This window comes from Entamoeba histolytica, genomic scaffold (genome assembly GCF_000208925.1).
Source record: "Entamoeba histolytica HM-1:IMSS scf_1104750517879 genomic scaffold, whole genome shotgun sequence".
NCBI classification, from domain to species: domain Eukaryota; phylum Evosea; order Mastigamoebida; family Endamoebidae; genus Entamoeba; species Entamoeba histolytica.
Genome location: NW_001914900.1, coordinates 49,162 through 72,201, shown reverse-complemented (window position 1 = coordinate 72,201; position 23,040 = coordinate 49,162). Strand labels below are relative to the sequence as shown.

The window sequence follows — 23,040 nt, the reverse complement described above, 5'->3', positions numbered from 1 at the left end:
ATTCTTAATTAATTAAATTTGTTCATTTAAACCATGGATGTTCTAAACACATCTTTGCAGTAAATCGTTTATTTTCATCATAAATAAGCATTCCTTCAATCAATGATGCAATAGGCTCAGCAACTTCAGGTAAAAATTTATATTTTTCAATAAGAACTTCTTTAGTTTTCCATAAATGTAATTCATTATTAGGAATATGTTTTAATTCATAATTTCTTGTAAAATATTTTGGAGTATTTGGAGCTATATTTAAGTATTTTTTATTGAAATAACCAAGTAATTCAATAAATTGGGCTAAATGGTCTTCTTCTAACGTAAATGTTTTTCCTTGTTTCGGTTTAAATAAATAATCTCCTGTTAACATTTCAAAAATCATACATCCATGTGACCATATATCAACTGGACATCCCCAATGAAGTCCTAAAATAACTTCTGGACTTCTATATTCTAATGTTTGAATATCGTCAGTAAATCGTTTGTTAATCCAATTTGCATTACCAAAATCAGCAAGTTTACTTTCAATAATTTTAGGAATTGGTTCTTTTCCATTTTTTGGAATTGTAAATGAAAGAAGTACATTTTCTGGTTTTAAGTCAGTATGAATAATTCCACATTTTGTATGAATAAAATCTAATGCTTTTAATATTTGTTTTGCAATTTCTTTACAATCATTAATTGGAATACCTTTATAATCATAATATTTTATTAAGTCTAATAAATTTGATCCTCCTAACTCCATTACCATACAAATATGTTGTCCATTTGGTCCATTATGCTTAAAATCTTCTAAAATATGTATTACATTTTCTTTTCTTTCTGGATCACATTCATTTATTTTCTTCATTATTTTAATTTCATCTAATGCAGTTTCTGTGTATGTTTTTGCACTTTTAACTATTTTTAATGCACCTTGAATTTTATTTTCCTTATGTTCTACTAACCATACTGTTGAAAAATGTCCAAATCCAAGTTTCTTTTGAATGATATAACCATTATATTCTTCTCCAATAACTACAGGATGATATCCACCAAGTCTATAATATTTTGGTTTTTCAACATATTCTCCATCAGAATTTTCATAGCCATCTGAAGATGAATCAGACTCTTCTTTAGGTTTACTAATTGGTTTAGGTGCAATTTTAGCTAATCCCACTTTTTTGGGGTTCTTTTTAGTAAATGGCATACAACTGAGAAGAATCAGTTCTTTTTATATAATTCTAATTTCATTCGTTCTTTTAAAACCCTTTTTCTTTATGACAAAAACATTATTAAAAAAATTTTCAAAATAAAATATTCAACACCTTAAGAGTCGATTAGAAGAGATCTCCAAATCCTCCGAAGTCTTCTTCGGCTTCTTCTTCTTCTTTTTTATCTTCTTTCTTTTCTTCTGTAGCTTCATTTTGTGCAGCTGGGGCTGCAGCAACTGGAGCAGATCCTGCGTCCATAATTAAATCTTCAATATTGGCATTGGTAAGAGCCTTAGCCATGATAATTGGCCAGAAACCTTCAACCTTAATATTAGCATGGTGAAGAACAGTGTTAATATGTTCAGCAGTAATTTCCTTACCAGCTTCATGGATAAGAAGAGCAGCAAGGGCAACGGCAAGTTCTTGATGTTGATGAGCAGCTTCCATTTTGGTTGAAAGTGAATAGTAAAAGAGTTCAAGTTTTGAAAAGTAGGTTTAGTTAATAACTATAAATTATAGTAAATTTATTATAAAAAAGATATTTGAGAAAAAAGAATTTTTATTTAATTAAAAAAGAATTAAAATAAAGAAATGAAAGAATTAAAAGTGAATTATACAAACGAATAGATTGATAAATCTTCAAATGCATTATTTATCCAGTTCATTGTTCTTTCTGGTAATACAAAGAATTTTGAAAGAAGGAGTTTATTTAATTCTTTTTTTAAAATAATAACTGAATTTTTATCTATAAGCCATAAAGAATGAATAGTATTTTTACGAAGTAATTCTATGTGTCTTAAAACAAAATAAAATGGAGATTCATTCTTTTGATGAGGAATATTTGTTGTTAAAAAAACACCATCATAATGTAAATAGAGACATGATTTTAATAATGAATTTACTGAAATACAACTCTTTGATTCACTAAAAGAATTTTGAATATTTTGAATATCAAATTCTTTATAAAAACTATATGGGAGACTTTTGTTTGAAGTACAAATTACAACAAAAACAGTTTTTATTGTTAATTTGACATTAATAAAAATATCAATATACCAAATAATATTATTTATTAATGGATAAATTGGAATTAAATGATTTGAATATAACCATTTATTAAGTTTCATTGAAGGTAAAGAACTTTTTAAAGGTGCATGAACATTAATAAGATGATAAAATGGTAATATTTGTGATTGGTCTAATTCATTAAAAAGAATTGAATTGTTTCTAATTATAAAACATGTTTTAAATGTTGGATATTTTGAATGAAGTAAATTCATTTTACTTTTTAAAGAAATAAAAGAAGAAGAAGGAATAATTCCATTTCTAAGTTGATATAAATATTCAAATATTTTATTAAAAGTAAATGTAGTAAATATATTATTAAAATACATTTCTAATAATTCATTTGTAATTGATTTGTTAAGTTCATTTCCATTAAGAACCTTAAAATGTTATTGAATAGATATTTCATTTTTATAACTTAAAGAAAAACAAACAAGAAATGTATCAACAAGTGTTTTGAGATATTTAGAATAATAATAATAATTCGTATTTTCTTGTTCTCTTAAAATTCTTAAAAGAAAATAATAATGTGGTATTGGAGAATAAATAAAAGTAACATAATTCTTTGTTTTTATTATTTGAATATTACCACAAAATTTATTAACAAGTAGTATATAAGAAAGAATATGATTTATAGTAATAACTAATTGGTTATATTCAACTCTTGTTAAATAAAATAATAATCTCTCATCTTGATGTTCAGATCTATTTCCTAATCTATCATCAATAACAGCAAAAAAATTAACACTTTCTAATTTAGACGTCTGAGACATAGTAATTAAAAGTTTAAAAAAACTTTTTTATAATAAAAAAATTAATAAATTAATTTAATTGAGATCGTATTGATGGAATGGATGAAACAATATTGAATAACTCATCTATTTTTTTCGTTAATATTGGTCGTTCATGTAATTTCTTAAATTGAGTCACAAATGAATTAATTTTTTCTGGAGAATTTGAAATAAATATAAGAATACTTTTAACATGACAAAGTTTAATCAAAATTTCTATTGATAATAATTGAACTGAAGAATCACCAAATTCACTCCAAATCATCAATAATGGAAATATTTGATTTGACATAGAAAATAAAGCAGACTCTTCGTCATAAATCAGATTATCATAAATACGAAGAACAGAATGAGTTGTTGCCATTGGCACTTCATTACAAAAACCAACAGGAATAAGGAGTGATAAAATATTTATAGAAAGTAATAAATTTCTGAAGGATGTTTCAGAAATAATATCAAATAGTTCTATAATTTTAATTAATATTTGAGTTGGTTTTATTTTAGGCAGAATTTCCTTTGTGTACATTTTAATAACATGGTCAATAAAATGAATTTCAAATAAATAAACAATATAATCATTTTTCATAGAAATTAAATGAATAGCTTCCAATAATTTTTCTTCAGAGATATTATCTGCTAATAGGTTAGCAACTTTTTTTTCTTCATTGGTAAGTTGGTAAGGTGGTAATTTAATTTTTTCTTCATGACAATGAGAGTGATGTTCCATTTTGCTTTTCATGTGAGATTAATATCCACATTAGTAAAAATAGAATATAAGAAAAATAAAAAAAAACTAGAAAATAGAAAGAAAACTCAAAAAGAAACGTGAAACTTTAAAAGTCTAAAATAAGTTTAAGTTGAACTATATAATGAAAACTACAATCTAATCAAATAAATATTTAATGTCCCAACCACAATGGGTTCTTACCCAAAAGAAAACATTTACTAAATGGGCAAATGTCCAATTAAGTGGAGCATATGTTATAAATGATGTTGAGACTGATTTAAATGATGGATTGATCTTAATATCATTATTTGAAGCTTTAAGAAAACAAAAAGTACAATTCAGATATAATAAGAAACCAAAGATGAGAGTAGCTAAATTAGAAAATACAGAACAAGCATTAAATTTCATTAAAGCTGATGGAGTTAAATTAGTTAATATTGATGCTCAAAATATTGTTGATGGAAATTTAACACTTATTCTTGGACTTCTTTGGACACTTATTCTTAAATATCAAATTGCTCAAAACAAAATGGATGCATCAAAGAATGCATTACTTGAATGGGTTAACTCGAAATTAACATCAAGAAAAATTAAAAACTTCTCAAATGATTGGAATACAGGTGATGTATTAAATGAATTAATTCATGCTCTTGAACCAGACTTTATTGATTTAGCTGATTCAGCATCAAAAGGAGAAGGAGAAGAAAGAATTCAATATGGATTAAGTATTGCAGAAGATAAAATGGAAATTCCAGCAATTATTGCAGCAGAAGATATGGCACTTCCAGAACCTGATGAATTATCTGTTATGGCATATGTTTCTTATTTCAGACATTATGAAGCTGAAAAAGAAAAGAGATTAGGAGAAGCTGAAAGACTTGCACGTGAAGCAGAGTTAATGAGAACACCAGATCCATCAAAATGTGTTATGTCAGGACCTGGACTTAAAACAGGAGAAGTTCTTGTACCACAAGAATTTACTGTTACAGCTAAGAATTGTAAAGGAGACCAAATTACACAAGGAGGAGTTACATGGAATGCACATGTATTTGATCCAGAAGGAAATGAAATTCCAATTGAACAAAAAGATAATGGAGATGGAACATATGATATGACATACGTTCCACAAGTACCAGGAAAACATAAAGTTGAAGTTGCATATGAAGATAAACAATTAAAACAATCACCAGCTATTGTTATGATTGAACCAGCACAAGCAGATCCAGAAAATACATATGCAGATGGAGAAGGTGTAGAGAAATGTGATGCAGGAAAAGGACCAGTTAAGTTTACCATTCATTGTGTAAATAAAGTTGGAACAGCTGTACCAGTTACTGGAGCTAAGTTTAAAGTTATCATTAGATCTAATGATGGAAATGAAATTCCACATGAACTTGTTGATAATAATGATGGTACTTATACAGGAAGTTATGTTCCAGTTCCAGGAATTGATACTGTTTTCATTACATTATTGAATCAAGGAATTAAAGGAAATCCATATCAATGTAAAGTCTTCCAAGATCCATCTACTGCATGTATTGGAGAATCATATGCATTTGGACCAGGTGTTGAAGGAGGAGTTACTATTGACAAAACACCAGTATTTAGAATTCAAGGAGTTACACCAGAAGGAAAGAAATGTACTAAGGGAGGAGATGAATTTAAAGTTGAAATTACAGATCCAGAAGGAAAGAAACAAACAGCAAAGGTTGTTGATAGACATAATGGTAAATATGATGTTAAATATAAGGCTAAAGTTCCAGGTATTTATGATGTTCAAGTTCTTTTGAAAAATCCAGAGAACCCAGAAGAATTTAAGGATATTAAAGGATCAGTTTATCATCCAGAAATTAAGGATGGAGTTGATGCTAAGAAATGTGTTGTTGATGGAGAAGGTATTGAACGACCAAATGATCAAGAAGACAATGTCTTTACTATTCATGCTAAGAACTTTAAAGGAGAAGATGTTCCAGTTGGAGGACATCCATTCCAAGTTATCATTGATCAAGTCACAGAAAGTGAAAAGAAGAAGAAAAAAGAAGGAGAAAAGTCATCAAGCAGTTGTTCATCTTCTGAGGAAGAGGAAGATGATGCAGAAGATGAAGAATTGTTTGCATTCTTGAATGATGGAGAAGAAGCAGAACAAGGAGAAGAAAAAGCAAAAGAGGAAGGAGCAGAAGAACCAAAAGAAGAGGAAAAGAAAGAAGTTGCAGAAGAAGAACCAAAGAAGGAGGAAGAAGAAAAAGAAGAAGAAAAGAAAGAGGAAGGAGCAGAAGAACCAAAAGAAGAAATTGAAGGAAAGAAGGTAGCACAAAAACAACAAGGAAGTATTCCATGTACTGTTATTGATAATGAAAATGGAACATATGATGTTCATTATAGAGCTGCTGCAGGTAAGATTAGAGTCAAGATAGAATTAAATAAACAAAGAGTTGGTAAATCACCATATCATCTTGAAGTTGAAGAAGATGCTGATGCAGATGAATCAGGAGTTGAAAACTTCTGCTTTGTTGTCCAAGCTAAGAATAGAAGAGGACAAGTCCAAGCTGATGGAAAAGCTAAATTCACAGTTGAACTTGATGGACCAAATGGTAAGCTTGAAGAACAAAAAGTTAAAGTTAAACACCTTGGAGAAGGAAAATATTTCATTCGATATTCTCTTCCAGCAGAAAAAGGAGAATATCATATTAACTGTAAGTTGAACAGAAGACATATTGCTGGATCACCATTTAAACAAACGGTCAATTAAACAAGTGCAAATTGAGTTTCTTTCATTAGTAAAATAAAGAAAAGAATTTTGTTTTGTTTTATAAAATAAAAGGAATATAAAAATAACATTTACATCAAAAGAACATCAATATTTTAATTTAAATAGACAATCGTTTTTGTTTATGGATTTTTTAAAATCTTTTTTACTAAGTTTTGGTTTCAGATTTGTTTTTGATAAGTAATCTCGAAAATTGGAACTAGTGGTGGGTAGTATATGATAAATGCCCTTAGTGATGTATTCCCAAACCAAACACTTACATATATTCAATCAACATCTTTTCCTACTCCAGTGGTGATTAAAGATGATATGATTAAAAATCCAGAAGAATGTAAACGAATTCAATTAGAAAGAAAGTTATTACTTACAATTTCACATCCTAATTTACTTACATATTATTCTATTGTTCATTTACCACGGATTGATGGATTACAAGTTACTTCACACATTGAATATATGGATCTTCTTGATTTGTATACTTTTATTCATGGATTATCTACACCACCCCCTATCTCGTTTATTCGATATGCATTAATTCAATTATTGAATGGATTGCAATATATCCGAACAGCTTGTAAGAGTATATTATCATCATTAACTCCTTACACTATCCTTCTTTCTAATGATGATAGTATGCCTCTTCCACGAATTAAAATTTCTAACTTTGTTCATTCAATATCACCATTTCAACCATACTATAAATTAGCATTTGCAGCACCAGAATTATTATGGGATTTACAATGGGGAACAGTAAATCGACATGAGAAACAAGATGTGTGGAGTTTAGGAATGATATTATATTTCATAATTACAGGTGACCATGTATTTAGAAAAGGAGACATTATTAGAGAATTAATGGAACACAAAGAAATAATATTTTCAAATATTAGTAATGATGAATTAAGAGAATTAGTATCAAGAATGTTAGTTTATGATGAAAATAGAAGAATAACATTCCAAGAATTAAATAATCATAATTTTATTAGAGCATCAAAGTTATTAATTTATTCTAATGAAGGAAGTCATCAATATAAATTTATTCGAGTAATTGGAGAAGGACATTTTGGTAAAGTATATGAAGCACAAGAATTATTTGGAAAAAAAAGAATGGTTGCATTAAAAGAAATTAAAAGCACTAATGATAATCAAGTTTTAAGAGAAAGTAGAATAATGAGAATATGCAATCATCCTAATTTAGTTAAGATTTATGATTATTTCACTTCTCCATATCCAATCTTTGTCACAGAAAATGATGGGGATGAAGAATTAAATGGAGGAAATTATCATTACATTGTAATGGAAAAATGTGACTGTGATTTATTAACATATTGCAAAGAACATTCATTGAGTGAAATTCAAATATTAGAAATATTCAAACAATTAGTACAAGGTATTCATTATTTATTACGTGTAGAAAAAATATTTCATAGAGACTTAAAACTAGAAAACTTCTTATTAAAGAGAGAAATAAATGGGAGTGTGGTTGTTAAAATATCAGATTATGGATTAAGTAAAATTGTTGTTGAACAATCATTATTTGAGTCATGTGTTGGTACTCCACAATATATGGCACCAGAAGTATCATTTGTCAATTTAAAAGGGAATTATACAATTAATGCAGATATGTATTCTCTTGGAGTATGTCTTTATTATCTTGTTAGTCAACGATGGCCTCCAATACAAAATAAAGACTCATTATGGATTTGTATTGATTCTAATATTAGTAATGACTTAGTATTTCCTGATGGATTTAATAAAGACTTTATTTATATTATACAACAAATGCTTGAAATTGATGTTAAAAAACGAATTTCATGGGATGAGTTATTTGTTCATCCATTTATCACTCAAAAGCTTCAATGTGTTTTTGTTGACATAAACCAGTTTTTCGTTAAATCTTTATTACCACCACCTCAAGCACTTATTAATGCCCAAAAAATAAAAATTAGTACCCCAAGAGTTCGACATCAACGAAATGATTTTAGTATGGAAGAAGATGATGACAATGATGACTTTGATAAAATAATTCAATGTTTTAAGTCCAATGATGAGATATTTGATGATGACTGGATAGAGGCATTAAATGCATGTAAAAGAAGAAATGTAATAGTTTGTTAGTATTGTTTTGTTTCTTTTCTCTCAGATAATAGGGAATATGAAAATGATTTATCCCATAGATTTCAAGTTTAAGAATAAGTGAAGACTGTCTCAATTCATTCTTAGAGTTTATAAAAGGAACAATCACTGATCCAGTTGAAATGCCTGAAACTTTAAAATTTGAGAATTGTGAAATACCATCTTCCTTAAAAAAGGATGTTTATTATATTTCTACTCATTTTGACATTGTGTTTGATTCAATATCAACTAAGTTTTACTAAATTTATTTCTTTTTTTTTAAGGATAAGTTTTCTTAAATTCTTTTTATATTTAATTTTCTAATAAATATGTAAAATTACTTTGAAATATTTTTTCTAATTAAATTGATACGTACATGTTAAGCAATATTTTATTTGTTATTATTCTGTTAATTCTAGTACTGTTCCTATTCACTGCCTCTTGTTATTTCTTTTAAAAATTTGTCTCATCATTATTATTTCAACTTAATTATTTCAACAGCACAATTTTTTAATGACTGAAATAACTGGATTATTTAGAAATACAAATAAGATTGATTGTAGCAAAACTAACGATGAACGTAATGAATATAGAGTTGAATATTAAATTAAAGAAAAAAAACATATTTGTTTGAAGAAAATATTAGAAAATAATTAAGTTGTATTGGTTTTGTGTTATTTTATTTAATTAGATAAACGTAAATTAGAATGATTTGATTTTATTATTAATATAAACTGATATAATATCATAAGTTGATTATTAATAAATATAAAAGACTTTTAAACAATGTGATTAATTAAATTACATGCTTAAAAACAAAATTTGATTAATTAAGAGTGTTAGAACTATAAGAATTGTATATTAAATAAAAAGTATTGTTATGAATTTTCTATTCAACTTCTTTAAAAAAAAGGAAAAAATTAACAAAAAAATTTAAATGAACGAAATTATTGATGTTGATGAATATGAACAAGCACCAGATTTTGTGTTTTATAATGATCCTTATTGTTTTCGTACAACAGAAGAAATAATTGGTGTTGAAGATTTTGAAGAAGGTGAAGACGAATTAAAAGAATTAAATAAAACCAAAGAAAATTATTTTATTGTTGAAACTACTGGGTTTGATATGTTTAATTATGATGGATTACAACTAACACAAGATATTACATACTTTAAAATACACTTTAAAGAAGCTGTGGATTATATTAAATCAATTATTCAATTGGATATTATTGATATTCATGACGTTTTTCAAAATATTAATAAAATGATTTTTAGAGGACATATAACAAATACAATCATTGAATGGTCAAAAAGAATGACTGTATGTGCTGGAATATGTTATGGTAAAAGTAATGGATGTGTTATTCGTTTGTCTGAAGGAATATTAAAATATCGAAGTATTTATGATGTTGTTACAACCATTGTACATGAAAGTATTCATGCATTTTTGTTTAGAACAAAAACAAGGGATAATGATTCACATGGAATTCGGTTTCATCAATGGATGACAATTATTAATGAAAAAACACCATTACATGTTACTGTTTATCATACATTCTACGAAGAATGTAAAAATTTACATAAACACATTTGGAGGTGTACTGGTCCTTGTAGAAATAAACCACCATTCTATGGATATGTTAAAAGGTCAATGAATAGAGCACCAGGACCAACAGATAGATGGTATGAACAACATAAAAAACATTGTGATGGTCATTTTGTTAAAATAGATGGACCAGAATTTCATGAAGAGACATTAGCAAAAAAACCAAAAAGAAAAGAAAGAAAGTCACACACCAATAAAAAAGAAGTAAAAAGCAAAGATTTAAAAGACTTATTTAATGAACTTAAAAAGAAAAAACAATAAAGTAATATATAACAAAAATAAGAATAACAACAATATATATAACTAAATACTAATTTTTTTTTGTTATAATAATTTTTATTCTAATTTGAAGAAATTGAAAAATATAAACCTTAGGGTTAGAACAAAAAAATAAAAGAGATAAATTCATGTCAGACGCTAACTCAAAGATTTTCCCACTTGCAGAGAAAGAGCTTCAAAATAAATTGATTGAATTCGTTCAACAAGCTCAACAAAATGGATTTGTTAAAAAAGGTGCAAATGAAACAACAAAAGCACTTAATAGAGGAAAAGCAGATATTGTTATTATGGCAGCAGATACTCAACCAATTGAAATTGTTTTACATCTTCCAATTCTTTGTGAAGACAAAAATGTTCCATATGTTTTTGTAGGATCAAAAGCAGCACTTGGAAGAGCTTGTGGAGTTTCACGAGATGTTATTGCAGTTGCAATTATTAATGATAAAGGAAAATCAGCACCATCTGTTGAAACAATGAAAGATGAAATTGAGAAACTTTTGTTTTAAGTGAATTGATTGATTTTAGAATTAAGTTTTTTTTTTAATAAAATAATAACAATAAATGGAAATAACAATAATAGAATTACATTGTTTGTTTCAATGTTTTTAATTCTTAATAATTTCTTTTATTCAAATTGGTTTTATGTTTATTAAAAAAGTATTGAAAAAAAGATTGTTTTTATAATCAAAAGTATTGTCATTTGAAAATAATATTTAAATAAATATTTTTTAAATCATTCATGACACATTTATGTTGGTTTAGAGTGGAAAAATATTTGTTTTCAAAAATGATAAAAGTTCATTTTGTTTCATTTTCTTATTTCTTTTTGACTAAAAATAAAGAAAAAAGAATAACTAGAATTTAATAAATCTAACCAAAAAATTACTATTTTATAATAAAAATAAAATAAATCAATCATGGGGTGAAAAGATGATGAGGAAAGTATTTTTTATGAAAAGAAACTGTTCAAAAAAAAATAACAACTTAAAAATCCAAAAAGTTAATGAACAAAAACGATGGGCTGGTGTATTTGCATTATGGATTTGTACTTGTAGGAATAATTGTTCTTTTTTTATTTGTTTTTGTTTTTTATATTAAATTATTTAATACATCGTTTGTATTTATATTTTATAAATAAGATATGGCATTAATTAAAAGGTTAACACCTAATTCATATCAATATCAACCAGTATATAAATCTTATCACAAAAATTCACCAATACTAAGAGTTGCTTTAGTAAGTGATTTAGACAAAGCGAGTAAAGAAGGTCAAATGTGGAGGTCTGTTGTTATAGTAGGAATTATTTTCAGACAAGGTAATTCATATGATTTTCAAGAACAAGAAGAATTTAATATAAGTTTACCAATTAATGAAAATGGAAGAGGAATGGAATTAAGTGAATTATTAAGTTTCAATGGAAGTCTCTATGGGTTTGATGATAGAACTGGTTTAGTTTGTGCCATTGATATTGAAAAGAAAAAAGCATATCCTCGACTTATTTTGAGAGATGGAGATTCCTTTTCTGATAAAGGAATGAAAATTGAATGGGCAACTGTTTATAAAGATTCAATGTATGTAGGAAGTATTGGAAAAGAATTTACAACACCAACAGGAGAATATTTGAATGATAATCCATTATATGTGAAACAAATAAATGTTGATGGAAAAGTTTCTGTACTTAATTGGAAAAATAAATTTAATGCAATAAAAAATGCGGTTAGAATTTATGGAGAAGGATATATGATTCATGAAGCTGTAGCGTATTCAGTTAGTGATAATAAATGGTATTTTGCACCTAGGAAATGTAGTAATGAGAGATATGATGATATTAAAGATGAAGTTCGTGGATGTCCTTACATTATTTCTACTAAAGACTTTATTCATTTTAATATAATAAACGATCCTCAACATGATTTTAATAAAGGGTTTAGTTCAATCAAAATTTTACCTCATGATGAAAATAAATTAATATATTTAAAGAGTGTAGAAGTTGGTAAAAGAAGTGAAACGTATATGGGAATGATAAGTACAACAGGAGAAGTAATAATGAAAGAAAAGTTAATAACTAAAATGAAAATGGAAGGAATAGAATTTATTCCAATTTAATCTTTTAACATAGTAAAAATAAATATTAACATAAAATATAATTGATATTAAATTAAATTATCTCTAATATTAAATTTCTTGATTTTTCTTGAAGTTTCTTTTAAAACGTTTTTAGCATTTTTTAATGCAAAGTTTTTGATTTCTGCTTGTTTTTTTAGAATTAACAAAGTTTCTTTTTGATTAGCATTTTGAGCTCTTGAAATAGCTTTTGTTGCAATTTTATTTCTTTTTTGTGCAACTTTAAAATGAAATTCAGCTCTTTTTTTACTAGAATATGAAGGGGATTGTTGGTTTCTGGTTTGTTCTAACAAAGCAATATTTTTAGCATCACGAGCTCTTTCTAACATTATAAGTGCTTTTCTTTGAGCTCTCCATTTTTTTTCTATTGTTTTTTGAAGTTCAGTAAAGTCAATAGTGTTTGTAGATGTAGTTGCAACTAATGCTGAACGTTTTAATTCATTTAATTTAGCTTGATCTGAGTCTATTTCATTTTGAGCTAATCTACGTAATAATTCCATTCTTTTTTGCTCTACTTCTTTATTACGATCATCAATTAATTGTTTAAATTTTTTTTCACTAACTTTTCCTTCTTGAGCTTCAATAGTATTTTGTTTAATTAATCCTTGAATAATTTCATTATATGACAAAGAACTTCCTGCAACTTTACCTAATAATCTTAATGAATTTTGTCGTTTTAAATGTTCAATTAATAATTCTCTTTGAGCTTGTTTTGATCTATTATTATATTCTTCAAAAACAGTTAGTGCATTTGTGTAAATTATTAAAATAAATAATATTTTCATTTCTTAACTCTTTTTTAGATTACATATTTTTAGTTCTTCTCTACTCTTCTTTTCTTTTTTCTTTTTTTGTTTTATTTTTATATATTGATATATATAGCATTATTTAAGTCATTTATTATCATTTTGAATTTTGCAACTTTGAGGTTTTATCTTTGTCATTTCACAACACCTCATAAGAAAGTTTATTATAATTTTATTATAAAAATATAATAAAACTTGAATAAAGAATATGTCTAAAAGAACTTGATGAACTTACAAAAGTCAATTTGAAATGTCTAAACAAATAAACTTCTTTAGGGTGTCTGAGTATTGCCCTAAATCACTTTCAAATATTATACAATTTTATCAAACAAATGACATTGAAATACTTATAAATTCATTACAAAAGTATAACCAATCTCCACTTCCAAGGGAATTAAAAAAAAATATTTTTACACTTATTCCATTTCTTGCCAATAGTGTATTTAACGTATTTTATAATATTCCTGTAATTAATAATAATGGAATTTTCATTGCTGATTTATCTCATCAAAATGTTAAACAATTAGAGGAATTAATGAAAGAATTTATAAATGCATTTTTTATCATTAAACAATATTTTTCTGTTCTTTCTATTCATAATGAAAACAGAATAATGTTCCATTTCTTTGAACGATTTTTGTTATGTAATAATTTGTATTTAACAACATGTTTTATTTCATTGTCATATATGTTTAATCCAACATGTAGTTTTATTACAACAGTAAATACATTTATTAAAAATGACTTTTATTTACCATTTAATTTAGAGAAATTAAATTCATTTGAACTATTATTACAAACAGAATTACAAAAAAATTCTATTGAATATAAAATTGATTATTATCAATTAATTTATCAATGTCAATCTATTCAACTTTTAGCAGACTCTCGTTTATTATGGTGGATTAAAAATAATAACAAAACTATTACTTTATGGAATGATTTATTTGCATTAAATGTTGCAAGTCAAATGTGTTTAATACCTGACGAATTAAATCTTGAATCATATCAATTTCCATTTGTTATTTTTAATCATTTATTGGAAGTACCTCAAACTCGAAATTTATTTTATTTATTTAAAGATAGAATTATATTCATTGAAAGTTTTAGTGAAGTAGTTAAAAAGGCTATTTCATTATTATCTCAAGATAAACTTCAACCCCAATCTGACCTTCTTACTTCATCAGAAATTATTCATGAAGATGGATTAATTAATGAATTGTCTATTGAAGATAAATATTTTGCAAAGAAAATTATTGAAAAAATTACTTCTCAAATTGAATTTTCATATGTTATTCCTTATATCACTTCAACTGATCTTCCTGAATATGCTCATAGATGGATATTCTCTGTTATTAAAGATCACTCAAATTTTAAAGGTAATACAAAACAACGAAATGATTTATTCTATGACTATTTAAAAAAAGTTAATAGTAATTCGAGAGATATATGTAAAATTTATTCATTATTTGCAGAGACAATTATTTCTACTATGTCACATGTTAATGAAGAACATGTTCAATTAGTCGTTGATTTTTTTATTGCCAATTCATTAAATTATGATTTTCTTTCTAGTATTTTTCAAGAAAATATTTTATTTAGATTCTATTTAAAATTTATTGGAAGTCCAATTGCAACAAAAATATTTGAGAAGACTTTAACATGTATTAGACAAACTATTGAAATATTGAAGAAAAGTGATGAACATTTTCCATTACTTAATGTAATAGATGGAGATGATCCTGTTGTATTAAGTGAGGTTATTAGCAATTATACTTCTTTTATGAAACAATTAAGAAATACAGATGCATTCAGTGGTGATGATAATATTAACTCTTTAATGATAAACTGTATTTTGTTATGTTTAAGATATGGAGGAAGGGATGTATGGAGTAGTGTTCATGAAAATTACAGAAATCTTCAAATGATTTCAAAAGAATTATTGAGTCAATTAGTAATTGATTCATGTAACATTATAGATTGTATAGCTAAAGAATGTAATGCAGATAAAATTAATGACAGTTTTTATTGGAACATTGAAAGTATTAAAGACAAATATCGTTTTAGTTATGGATCACCATTGTTGTATTCAGAAAATAGAATGTCAATGCAAGAAAAACAAATAGAAATATATGACAGATATGGTATTGAATTATTTGAAGAAAGTATTGGTAAAAATAATGCATTGTATTATGTTAGAACAGCATTAAATTTTGGGGATATTTTATGTTCATTTGGGGATAGAATGAAAAAGAAAGATGTAAAGAAAATTATTGAAAAGAGAATGGAAATAAATGTACCATATGAATATTTTAGAACGATTGAAATTAATTTGGTTTCTAATGAACGTTTTAGTACGGTTTATATTATATTAGTTAAAGAAATGTTTCAAAATATTTATAATAAGTTATCAAACAATGAATATGTTACTAATATGGAACTTTATAAGATATCTGTTTTACTAAATAAGATTTATTTGTATAATGAAGAATCTCATTTTTTAATTAACTCTATTCCTAAAGAACATGTAACTAGTTATATAAAAGAAATTTTTAAAAGATATTATCAAGAAATTATTCAATTACCAAATTTCAATCCACAATTATTTAGATTTACTACTACTAATACTATTGATAAAAGATATCGTGTTATTGCAATTTTTGATTATATTTTATATATTCTTGCAGAACCAACAACCATTTTAAATGATTTTTGTTCAATTGTATTATTACCATCTTTAATGTCTCAAGAATTTGAAAAAGAGATGAGTATTGGATTATTGTGGTTTATTGATAATAATGATTTTATAAAATTTAAGAAGTCTTTAAAAATGCCAACTTATATTGATAATATGGTTAAGTATTATATTACTTTATTACAACATTATTCAAAAGAACATGATGAGTTAACATTTATTCCTTTAAAGTTATTTTATGACTTTTTAATTACTAAAGTTCTTCATGAAAAATCATTTTTTGGAGATTCATTTAAGTTATATAGAAAGTTATTTGATATTTTAGCATCTCCTTTGAATTTTATATTACCAGTTAATTGTTATTCATCGTGGATTAATCTTGCGTTATTAATTATTTTAAAGTCTCCTTTCCCTAATAAATTCCAAGAAAGACCTGAGCCATTTGTCCAGTTCACTGTAAAAATTCAAAAGAATTATTTTTATTACCTCAAACAACAAATTGAATCTTTCTCATATGAAACTATTCTTTCAAATATTATGTTATCTTCTGCATATACTGATATTTTATTTTATTTAGACGAAATAAATACACTCCAAGATAAAATTCTTTCTACTAATCATATTACTGATGGCATTTTAACTGTTATAAAAAAGTTGTGTAATAACAAAACTGAAGACAATTCAAAATTGTTTGATCTTATTTGTTTAATCAAAAAAGAATTCAATCAACATCAACAAGGAGAAAGAGAAATATTTGCAAATATTTTGCATATTTGGAAAAGTAATAATATTATTTTTGATGACCAGAAGTCAAGAATTATTGAACTTGTTGAATATGGTATTGAACATTTAGAATATCAAAATAAAAATTCATATTATTTAATGAATATAATGTTACGATTGATCAAAATATTACAAGAACCAAGTGAATGGAAATTTGACGTTATGGAGTTTATTCAAAGTATTGAAAGTAACATAGGACAAGACCCTCTCTTGTTAATCCGAATTTTCCATAATGAGTCATATGACAAAACTCCTGTAATAAACCATAAGTCAGAGTCTAGTATACCAAATATTTCTATGGTTACTGTAAAAAGGATTATTGAAAGAATTGAAAACATTGATCAAACTATTCAAAAATGTCAATTCCAAATGGAAAAATACATAGAAATAATGAATATTAGAGCAGCATATTTCGATATAGTTTATTTTACTGTTGTATCTAGACTTAACCAAATAAAAGAAAATGAAATTTACGAAATAATAAAAAGGCTCATGAAGATTAGATTAAGTCCATATATTGTAATTACTTCAATTGTTAAAGAAACTGATCAATTGTTAAGTTCATTAAATGTTATTAATGAAATGAAAGACATAAAAGCAAATTTAAATGAAGCACTTATTCAAAGTTGTAAAGAACAACGGATTATTAAAAATATTCCAATAGAAAGTGTAAAAGAAGACTTTAAAGTTATGGTTCCATTTTCAATGAAATCCAAAACCACCAAAATAGATGTTATTAAAACAACCCAAGAATACATTCAAGAACAACAAAGTAATTTAATAAATGATACAATTGTTAAAATTATTAAACACCAACAAAAATTATCTACTGAGTCTAATGATGAAAAGAAAGTAAGTGAAGTTGATGATTTTGGATTGGAAAGTTTGTTTGATTTGACAAGTGAAGGATATGAACAAACCTCTAGCCATCAAAATGAACAACTTAATCATGAAGACTCTACAGAAGCACATAGACAAGTAAATGACCTAGAAAATCATGACAGAACAGATAGTAGTGATGATAGCCATGAACAACATGAACATTTAAATGGTTATGAATCTAGTCAGAATAATGACAATATTCACCAAAGACTAAGTGAAGCAGCACAAAGTATTGCCCAGCAAATTCAACGCTTAGAAGAACATAGAGGCGAGGATGAATTATTACAAAACGATAACTCCATGTACATGTTTGATTTTGGTGAAGGAGAACACCAAAACATACCAAATAACTCACAAACAGGGATACACTCTCGTATTACTAACCAACAAGAACAACCAAGCCAAATGGAAGTTAACCAAAATGAACAACCAGCTCAAGAGAACCAAGTGCCACAATCTCAAGAACAAACAAATCAAAATGAAGTACCACAACAACCTAACCAAGAAGATTTTATAATGCCTGGTACTGATTTATTTAGTTCGGATGAAAGCCAAGAAACACAAGAACAAGAAGAGGTGCAGAATGAAGAAATACAACAAAATGAACAAGAACAAAACGAACGTTTGTTCAATGGAAGACCATTACCTCCTGATATTGATGCAACTACATTCTTCTCACTTCCTATTAACCTTCAAGAAGAAATCATTGAGGAATATAACCAACAACACCCAGAGTCACAAAACCAAAATAATACAACAAACCAACAAACTCAACAAAATGCACAACAACAAGACAATACAATCGATTTTATTTATGATTTAGATCCTGTACTAAGAGAAGATATTCTTAGAAACGCTGATGAGGCAATGTTACAATTATTACCTGAAGACCTTCGCACAGAGGCAAGAGAATTACAAAGAGAAGGTGCAAGGTATGGACCATTTACTGATGGGGGTATTGTCTCTGATGATTCTGGTGATAGTGAGTTGGACAGTGAAGATTACAACGATCATTACAATGTATTAAAAGTACCAAATGAGGATATTGAAGCAAGTTATGGTGTTGAGGCTATTGTTCCATTAACGAAATTATTCATTGCCAATAATTATGTTCTTTCAAATATTGCATTAAATAAATTAATTTGTTTAATGAATTACTATAACTCACAACAATCTATAAAGTATTTTGAAATTGTTACATTAATTTACCAACACATTATTTTGCCAGGTGTTGAAGGAGAACTTGATATAATTTCATTAGAAAAAGTTTTAAAGTTAGTGCTATTAACACTATATCATAGAAAAAAATATTCTATAACATCAACTGACTTTTTCTATTTAATCCAACCGATTGTAGCACATATTTTTGAAGAAAAAACTGAATTACCTATCTTTATTCAACATTTAATTGCTGCTACTTTTAGTGAATTGTTAATTAACATTAATACATCAACACAATTAACAAATTATATTGTATTTAAAAAACTTGCATTTGAACGATTTGTCAATGCATTGAACAAACAATATGGTATATTTTCTGAAAGTGCTATCAAACAAACAGTTTTATTATTATTTACTAACACAGGAATGATTGATACTATCAAATCAACAATTATTGACCAATATAATTTCTTATTAAAAGGTATATTTACACACGAAGACCTTGACGTCATTTTATCTTTTTGTTTATGTATAAATGCAACAATTGATCAAAATATTAAAAATGGCCTTCCTTTAATTAGTTCCTTTACTGAGCTGTTTACAGAACAATCATTAAAAACATTAGATGACTTAATTAAAAAGTATAGAAACATGAGGAAAATATTATTAGAAATAGCATATTGCTATTTGAATTTCTGTATTGCAGCCAAACCAAATTTATTAAAAACTTTCAAGTCAATTGATATGTTCTTGGATAAATACAAAGAAATGGTAGAAAAAATTATTCGAATAGAACCACAATTACTAAAAACATCGTTCAATTTATTGTCTAGATATCCCAAATATTTGACGTTTGAAGCCAAAGCACAAATTTTTAGAAAACAAATAAAGAAAGAGCAAAAAAGACATTCAAGAAGAGGATTTTATATTTCAGTTCATAGAAATAATATCTTCCAAGAAAGTTATTCACAATTGATGTTTGCTACAAATGATGATTTGAAAGGAAGGTTAAAAGTTAAATTTGTTGGAGAGCAAGGAATTGATATGGGTGGATTAAGAAAAGAATGGCTTCGAGTTATTGCTACCTCAATGTTTAATGCTGATTATTTATTATTTATGCCAACCGATGATGGTCACTTCCAACCAAATCCAATGTCAGCAGTATTTGGAGATATTGAATTATATAAATTTATTGGAAGGGTTGTAGCAAAAACTGTTTATGATGGAGAGTTCCTTGATGTTAATTTTACAAAAAGTATGTACAAAGCATTATTACAACAAGAAGTTACTTTAAGTGATATGGAAAGTGTAGACCAACAATTTTATAAAAATCTTAAATGGTTATTAGAAAATAATGTTGAAGGATTAGAAATGAAGTTTTGTTATGAAAGAGAAGAGTTTGGAAAAACAATTATTGATGATTTAATTCCCAATGGAAGAAATATTGATGTTACTGATAAAAATAAACAAGTTTATGTAAAGCTATTGGTTGATTATAAATTAAATAAATCTGTTAAAAAACAGATAGACTTATTCAAAGAAGGGTTCTATTCTATTATTCCATTTGAAATGATTAGTTGTTTCTATGACACAGAATTAGAACTTCTTATTTCTGGAATGCCTGATATAGATACTGAAGATTTTATGGCAAATACTGAATATAGAGGATATACTCTTCAAAGCCCTGTTATTCAATGGTTCTGGGAAATATTTAATGAAATGGAACAAAGACAAAAAGTTTTATTATTACAATTTGTTACTGGATCATCAAAAGTACCTTTAGGAGGTTTTAAAAATTTGATGGGAAATGGAGGTAAAATGCCATTTACTATTCAAAGAATTTCATGTAGCGAAAAATTACCAGTTGCTCATACCTGCTTTAATACAATTGATATACCAGAGTATCAAACATTAGATGTTTTAAAAGATAAATTATTAATGGCTATTTCTGAATGTAACCAAGGATTTGGAATGGCTTAAATATCATTCAATTCTATTTCTTTTTTATTGTTTTATTTATATGAATAAATAATTAATAAAAATAATAAAAAGTATTAAATGATTATTTCTTATCTTTCTTTACTACTGGTTTTTTAACACCAACTTTTGCAGTTTTCTTTTGTTCTTTTTGTAATTGTTCTTTCTTTAATTGAACTAATATTTTTCCAACTTCATCATTTTCTTTTTCTAAGTCTTCTGCCATTTCCTTAAAGACTTCTTTATAATCACCTTCTTTTGGTTCGTTTAGTGTTTTTAGTTTTGGATCTTCTTGTCCAAATCCTTCTTCACTTTTCAAATAAGGAGCCCATTTATGTAAATCGACAATTTGTCTTCTCAAATTTTCTTCTAATGGTTGAATATTTAAATACAATTTTTGTAATTCTCCTGCTTTTTCTAAATCTTTCTTATCTTCATCACAATCATCTTGTGCTGTTTGAACTGTTTTCTTTAATACACTAACTTCTTCTTCTAATTCTTCTATTTCTTCAACTAAATCAGTCTTCTTATCTCCTAATTCGGCTGACCTTTTATTTTCTTCTACAAATTTACTTGCCATTGATTCTCCTTCTTTTTCTTTCATTTCAGCTAATTGTTTCTTTCTTTCTTCTACCATTTTTCTAATTTCTTCTATTTCTTTAGTTAAATCATTAATTTCTTCTTTATCATCTTCTCCAACTGCTGTAAAGTTTTCATATTTTTCAGTTAATTGATTAAATAATACTTCTGCTGCTTTTAAATTAACTTCACTATCATTCTTTTCTAAATCAATTTTACCAAATGACTCTTTCTTTTCAACAAGAGTTTGATCTAATTCAACTCCTTTCTTTTGTAAGTCAGTTAATACTAATCGCTTTTCAACTAATTGTTTCTCCATATCATTAAGTTCATTAGTAAGTGTTTCATGTTGAGTTTTTAATTCAACATTCAATTTAATTAAATCATCTTTAGATTTTGCTTCAAGTTCAAGTTGTGCTTGATTTTTCTCTACATCTCCTTGTAATGCTTCCATTTCTTTTCTTTTAAGATATTCATGATGATATAATGAAGTATAAAGTACTAATGCACGCTCATCAATATCTCCATTAGCTACTTCATCAACCATCAATAATCTATGAATACCATTCTCTTCAGCAACACTAAAGGCTTTTTCAAGAATTTCAGTTCTTGATTTATCTTTAAATTCATCATAGTCAAATGATTTATTACTAATAACATGGGCTAATGCTAAATACACTTTACCATCATTAAAAGAATGTTTGAAATTTTCTACAGTAACTCCATATCCATCAGTAACTTCTTTTACCCATTCTAAAAGTGCATCTTCTTCCTTCATACTTTTTCCTTTCTTTTTATCAACTAATACACTTAGTCTATATTTTCTATATAATGTATAAAGAAGACCTAAAATTAATTTAACTCCATGAATATCTGCATCAACTACATCTTCTGCAAAACATCCTGGATTTCTTACTAACATTTCTTTTTCAAGAAATTGCATTGCTAAATGTAAATTATGAACCATTTGAATACGATTCTTTGGTCTTAAATCATATTTTTCTTTTAATGTCTTTCCTGAAAGTAATTCAAAGAAGTTAATGACTCGAATTCCATCTTTAAGATCAACAGCTAAATCTTTTACTCCCATTTGTCTTTGTTGAAGTACTTCATCCATCCATAATGTGAATAATTGAATTTGGACTCTAACCCATCCTGCTTCTTTATTATTTCCTTGTTGTTGACTCATTTCTCTTTTCGTTTGGTTTTGATTTCCTCTTTTCAAGTTCTTTATCTTTATCAACTTCCTTCTCTTCTTATTTCCTTCCTATTCCCGTTTTTTCCCATTTTTTTGCTCTCTTTTTTTCGTTATTTTTACAAAATCCTTTTTTATCTTTTTTGGTGTTTAATAGTTTTTATTAGTTCTTTTACTATTCATCTCAAGTTTAATTTTGAAGTTTATTTTGTAGTTTTTAATCAAAGGAAACAAAGATATTTAGATTCCATTAAAGATAAATAAAACTTTTCTGTATAAAAACAAAAAAAGAAAAGA

The 23,040-nt window shown here is 26.3% G+C and overlaps 12 protein-coding genes across 12 annotated transcripts; 6 read left to right on the top strand and 6 right to left on the bottom strand.

Moving 5' to 3' along the window:
- Positions 1–22: 22 nt before the first annotated feature.
- EHI_104670 (protein kinase, putative) lies at positions 23–1,183 on the bottom strand (the record flags this gene model as incomplete). The annotated part of the gene is made up of 1 exon (XM_645487.1): positions 23–1,183. The coding sequence occupies one exon, from the start codon at positions 1,181–1,183 to the stop codon at positions 23–25; it is 1,161 nt and encodes a 386-aa protein (XP_650579.1).
- Positions 1,184–1,291: 108 nt separating this feature from the next.
- Positions 1,292–1,639, bottom strand: EHI_104660 (60S acidic ribosomal protein P1, putative). The gene has a single exon (XM_645486.2). The coding sequence runs from the start codon at positions 1,632–1,634 to the stop codon at positions 1,314–1,316; it is 321 nt and encodes a 106-aa protein (XP_650578.1). The 5' UTR covers positions 1,635–1,639; the 3' UTR covers positions 1,292–1,313.
- Positions 1,640–1,798: 159 nt separating this feature from the next.
- On the bottom strand, positions 1,799–3,025 carry EHI_104650 (uncharacterized protein; the record flags this gene model as incomplete). Its single annotated transcript, XM_645485.1, has 2 exons — positions 1,799–2,632; positions 2,687–3,025. 2 exons carry the CDS (start codon positions 3,023–3,025, stop codon positions 1,799–1,801), a joined length of 1,173 nt encoding a protein of 390 aa, XP_650577.1.
- Positions 3,026–3,074: 49 nt separating this feature from the next.
- On the bottom strand, positions 3,075–3,770 carry EHI_104640 (uncharacterized protein; the record flags this gene model as incomplete). Its single annotated transcript, XM_645484.1, has 1 exon — positions 3,075–3,770. One exon carries the CDS (start codon positions 3,768–3,770, stop codon positions 3,075–3,077), a length of 696 nt encoding a protein of 231 aa, XP_650576.1.
- A 175-nt stretch (positions 3,771–3,945) lies between these two features.
- Positions 3,946–6,519, top strand: EHI_104630 (filamin 2, putative; the record flags this gene model as incomplete). Its single annotated transcript, XM_652173.1, has 1 exon — positions 3,946–6,519. One exon carries the CDS (start codon positions 3,946–3,948, stop codon positions 6,517–6,519), a length of 2,574 nt encoding a protein of 857 aa, XP_657265.1.
- Positions 6,520–6,753: 234 nt separating this feature from the next.
- EHI_104620 (protein kinase domain containing protein) lies at positions 6,754–8,655 on the top strand (the record flags this gene model as incomplete). Its single annotated transcript, XM_643957.2, has 1 exon — positions 6,754–8,655. One exon carries the CDS (start codon positions 6,754–6,756, stop codon positions 8,653–8,655), a length of 1,902 nt encoding a protein of 633 aa, XP_649049.2.
- Positions 8,656–9,589: 934 nt separating this feature from the next.
- Positions 9,590–10,522, top strand: EHI_104610 (uncharacterized protein; the record flags this gene model as incomplete). Its single annotated transcript, XM_643556.1, has 1 exon — positions 9,590–10,522. One exon carries the CDS (start codon positions 9,590–9,592, stop codon positions 10,520–10,522), a length of 933 nt encoding a protein of 310 aa, XP_648648.1.
- A 146-nt stretch (positions 10,523–10,668) lies between these two features.
- EHI_104600 (13 kDa ribonucleoprotein-associated protein, putative) lies at positions 10,669–11,046 on the top strand (the record flags this gene model as incomplete). The annotated part of the gene is made up of 1 exon (XM_643555.1): positions 10,669–11,046. The coding sequence occupies one exon, from the start codon at positions 10,669–10,671 to the stop codon at positions 11,044–11,046; it is 378 nt and encodes a 125-aa protein (XP_648647.1).
- A 635-nt stretch (positions 11,047–11,681) lies between these two features.
- Positions 11,682–12,647, top strand: EHI_104590 (apyrase, putative; the record flags this gene model as incomplete). Its single annotated transcript, XM_643554.1, has 1 exon — positions 11,682–12,647. One exon carries the CDS (start codon positions 11,682–11,684, stop codon positions 12,645–12,647), a length of 966 nt encoding a protein of 321 aa, XP_648646.1.
- Positions 12,648–12,694: 47 nt separating this feature from the next.
- Positions 12,695–13,450, bottom strand: EHI_104580 (uncharacterized protein; the record flags this gene model as incomplete). The annotated part of the gene is made up of 1 exon (XM_643553.1): positions 12,695–13,450. One exon carries the CDS (start codon positions 13,448–13,450, stop codon positions 12,695–12,697), a length of 756 nt encoding a protein of 251 aa, XP_648645.1.
- Positions 13,451–13,721: 271 nt separating this feature from the next.
- Positions 13,722–20,972, top strand: EHI_104570 (ubiquitin ligase, putative; the record flags this gene model as incomplete). The annotated part of the gene is made up of 1 exon (XM_643552.1): positions 13,722–20,972. One exon carries the CDS (start codon positions 13,722–13,724, stop codon positions 20,970–20,972), a length of 7,251 nt encoding a protein of 2,416 aa, XP_648644.1.
- An 82-nt stretch (positions 20,973–21,054) lies between these two features.
- Positions 21,055–22,737, bottom strand: EHI_104560 (cortexillin, putative; the record flags this gene model as incomplete). The annotated part of the gene is made up of 1 exon (XM_001913572.1): positions 21,055–22,737. The coding sequence occupies one exon, from the start codon at positions 22,735–22,737 to the stop codon at positions 21,055–21,057; it is 1,683 nt and encodes a 560-aa protein (XP_001913607.1).
- Positions 22,738–23,040: the final 303 nt, after the last annotated feature.

Bases quoted from the DNA above. Each gene is read 5' to 3' on its own strand.
- EHI_104660 (XM_645486.2), bottom strand. From the start codon at position 1,634: ATGGAAGCTGCTCATCAACATCAAGAACTTGCCGTTGCCCTTGCTGCT.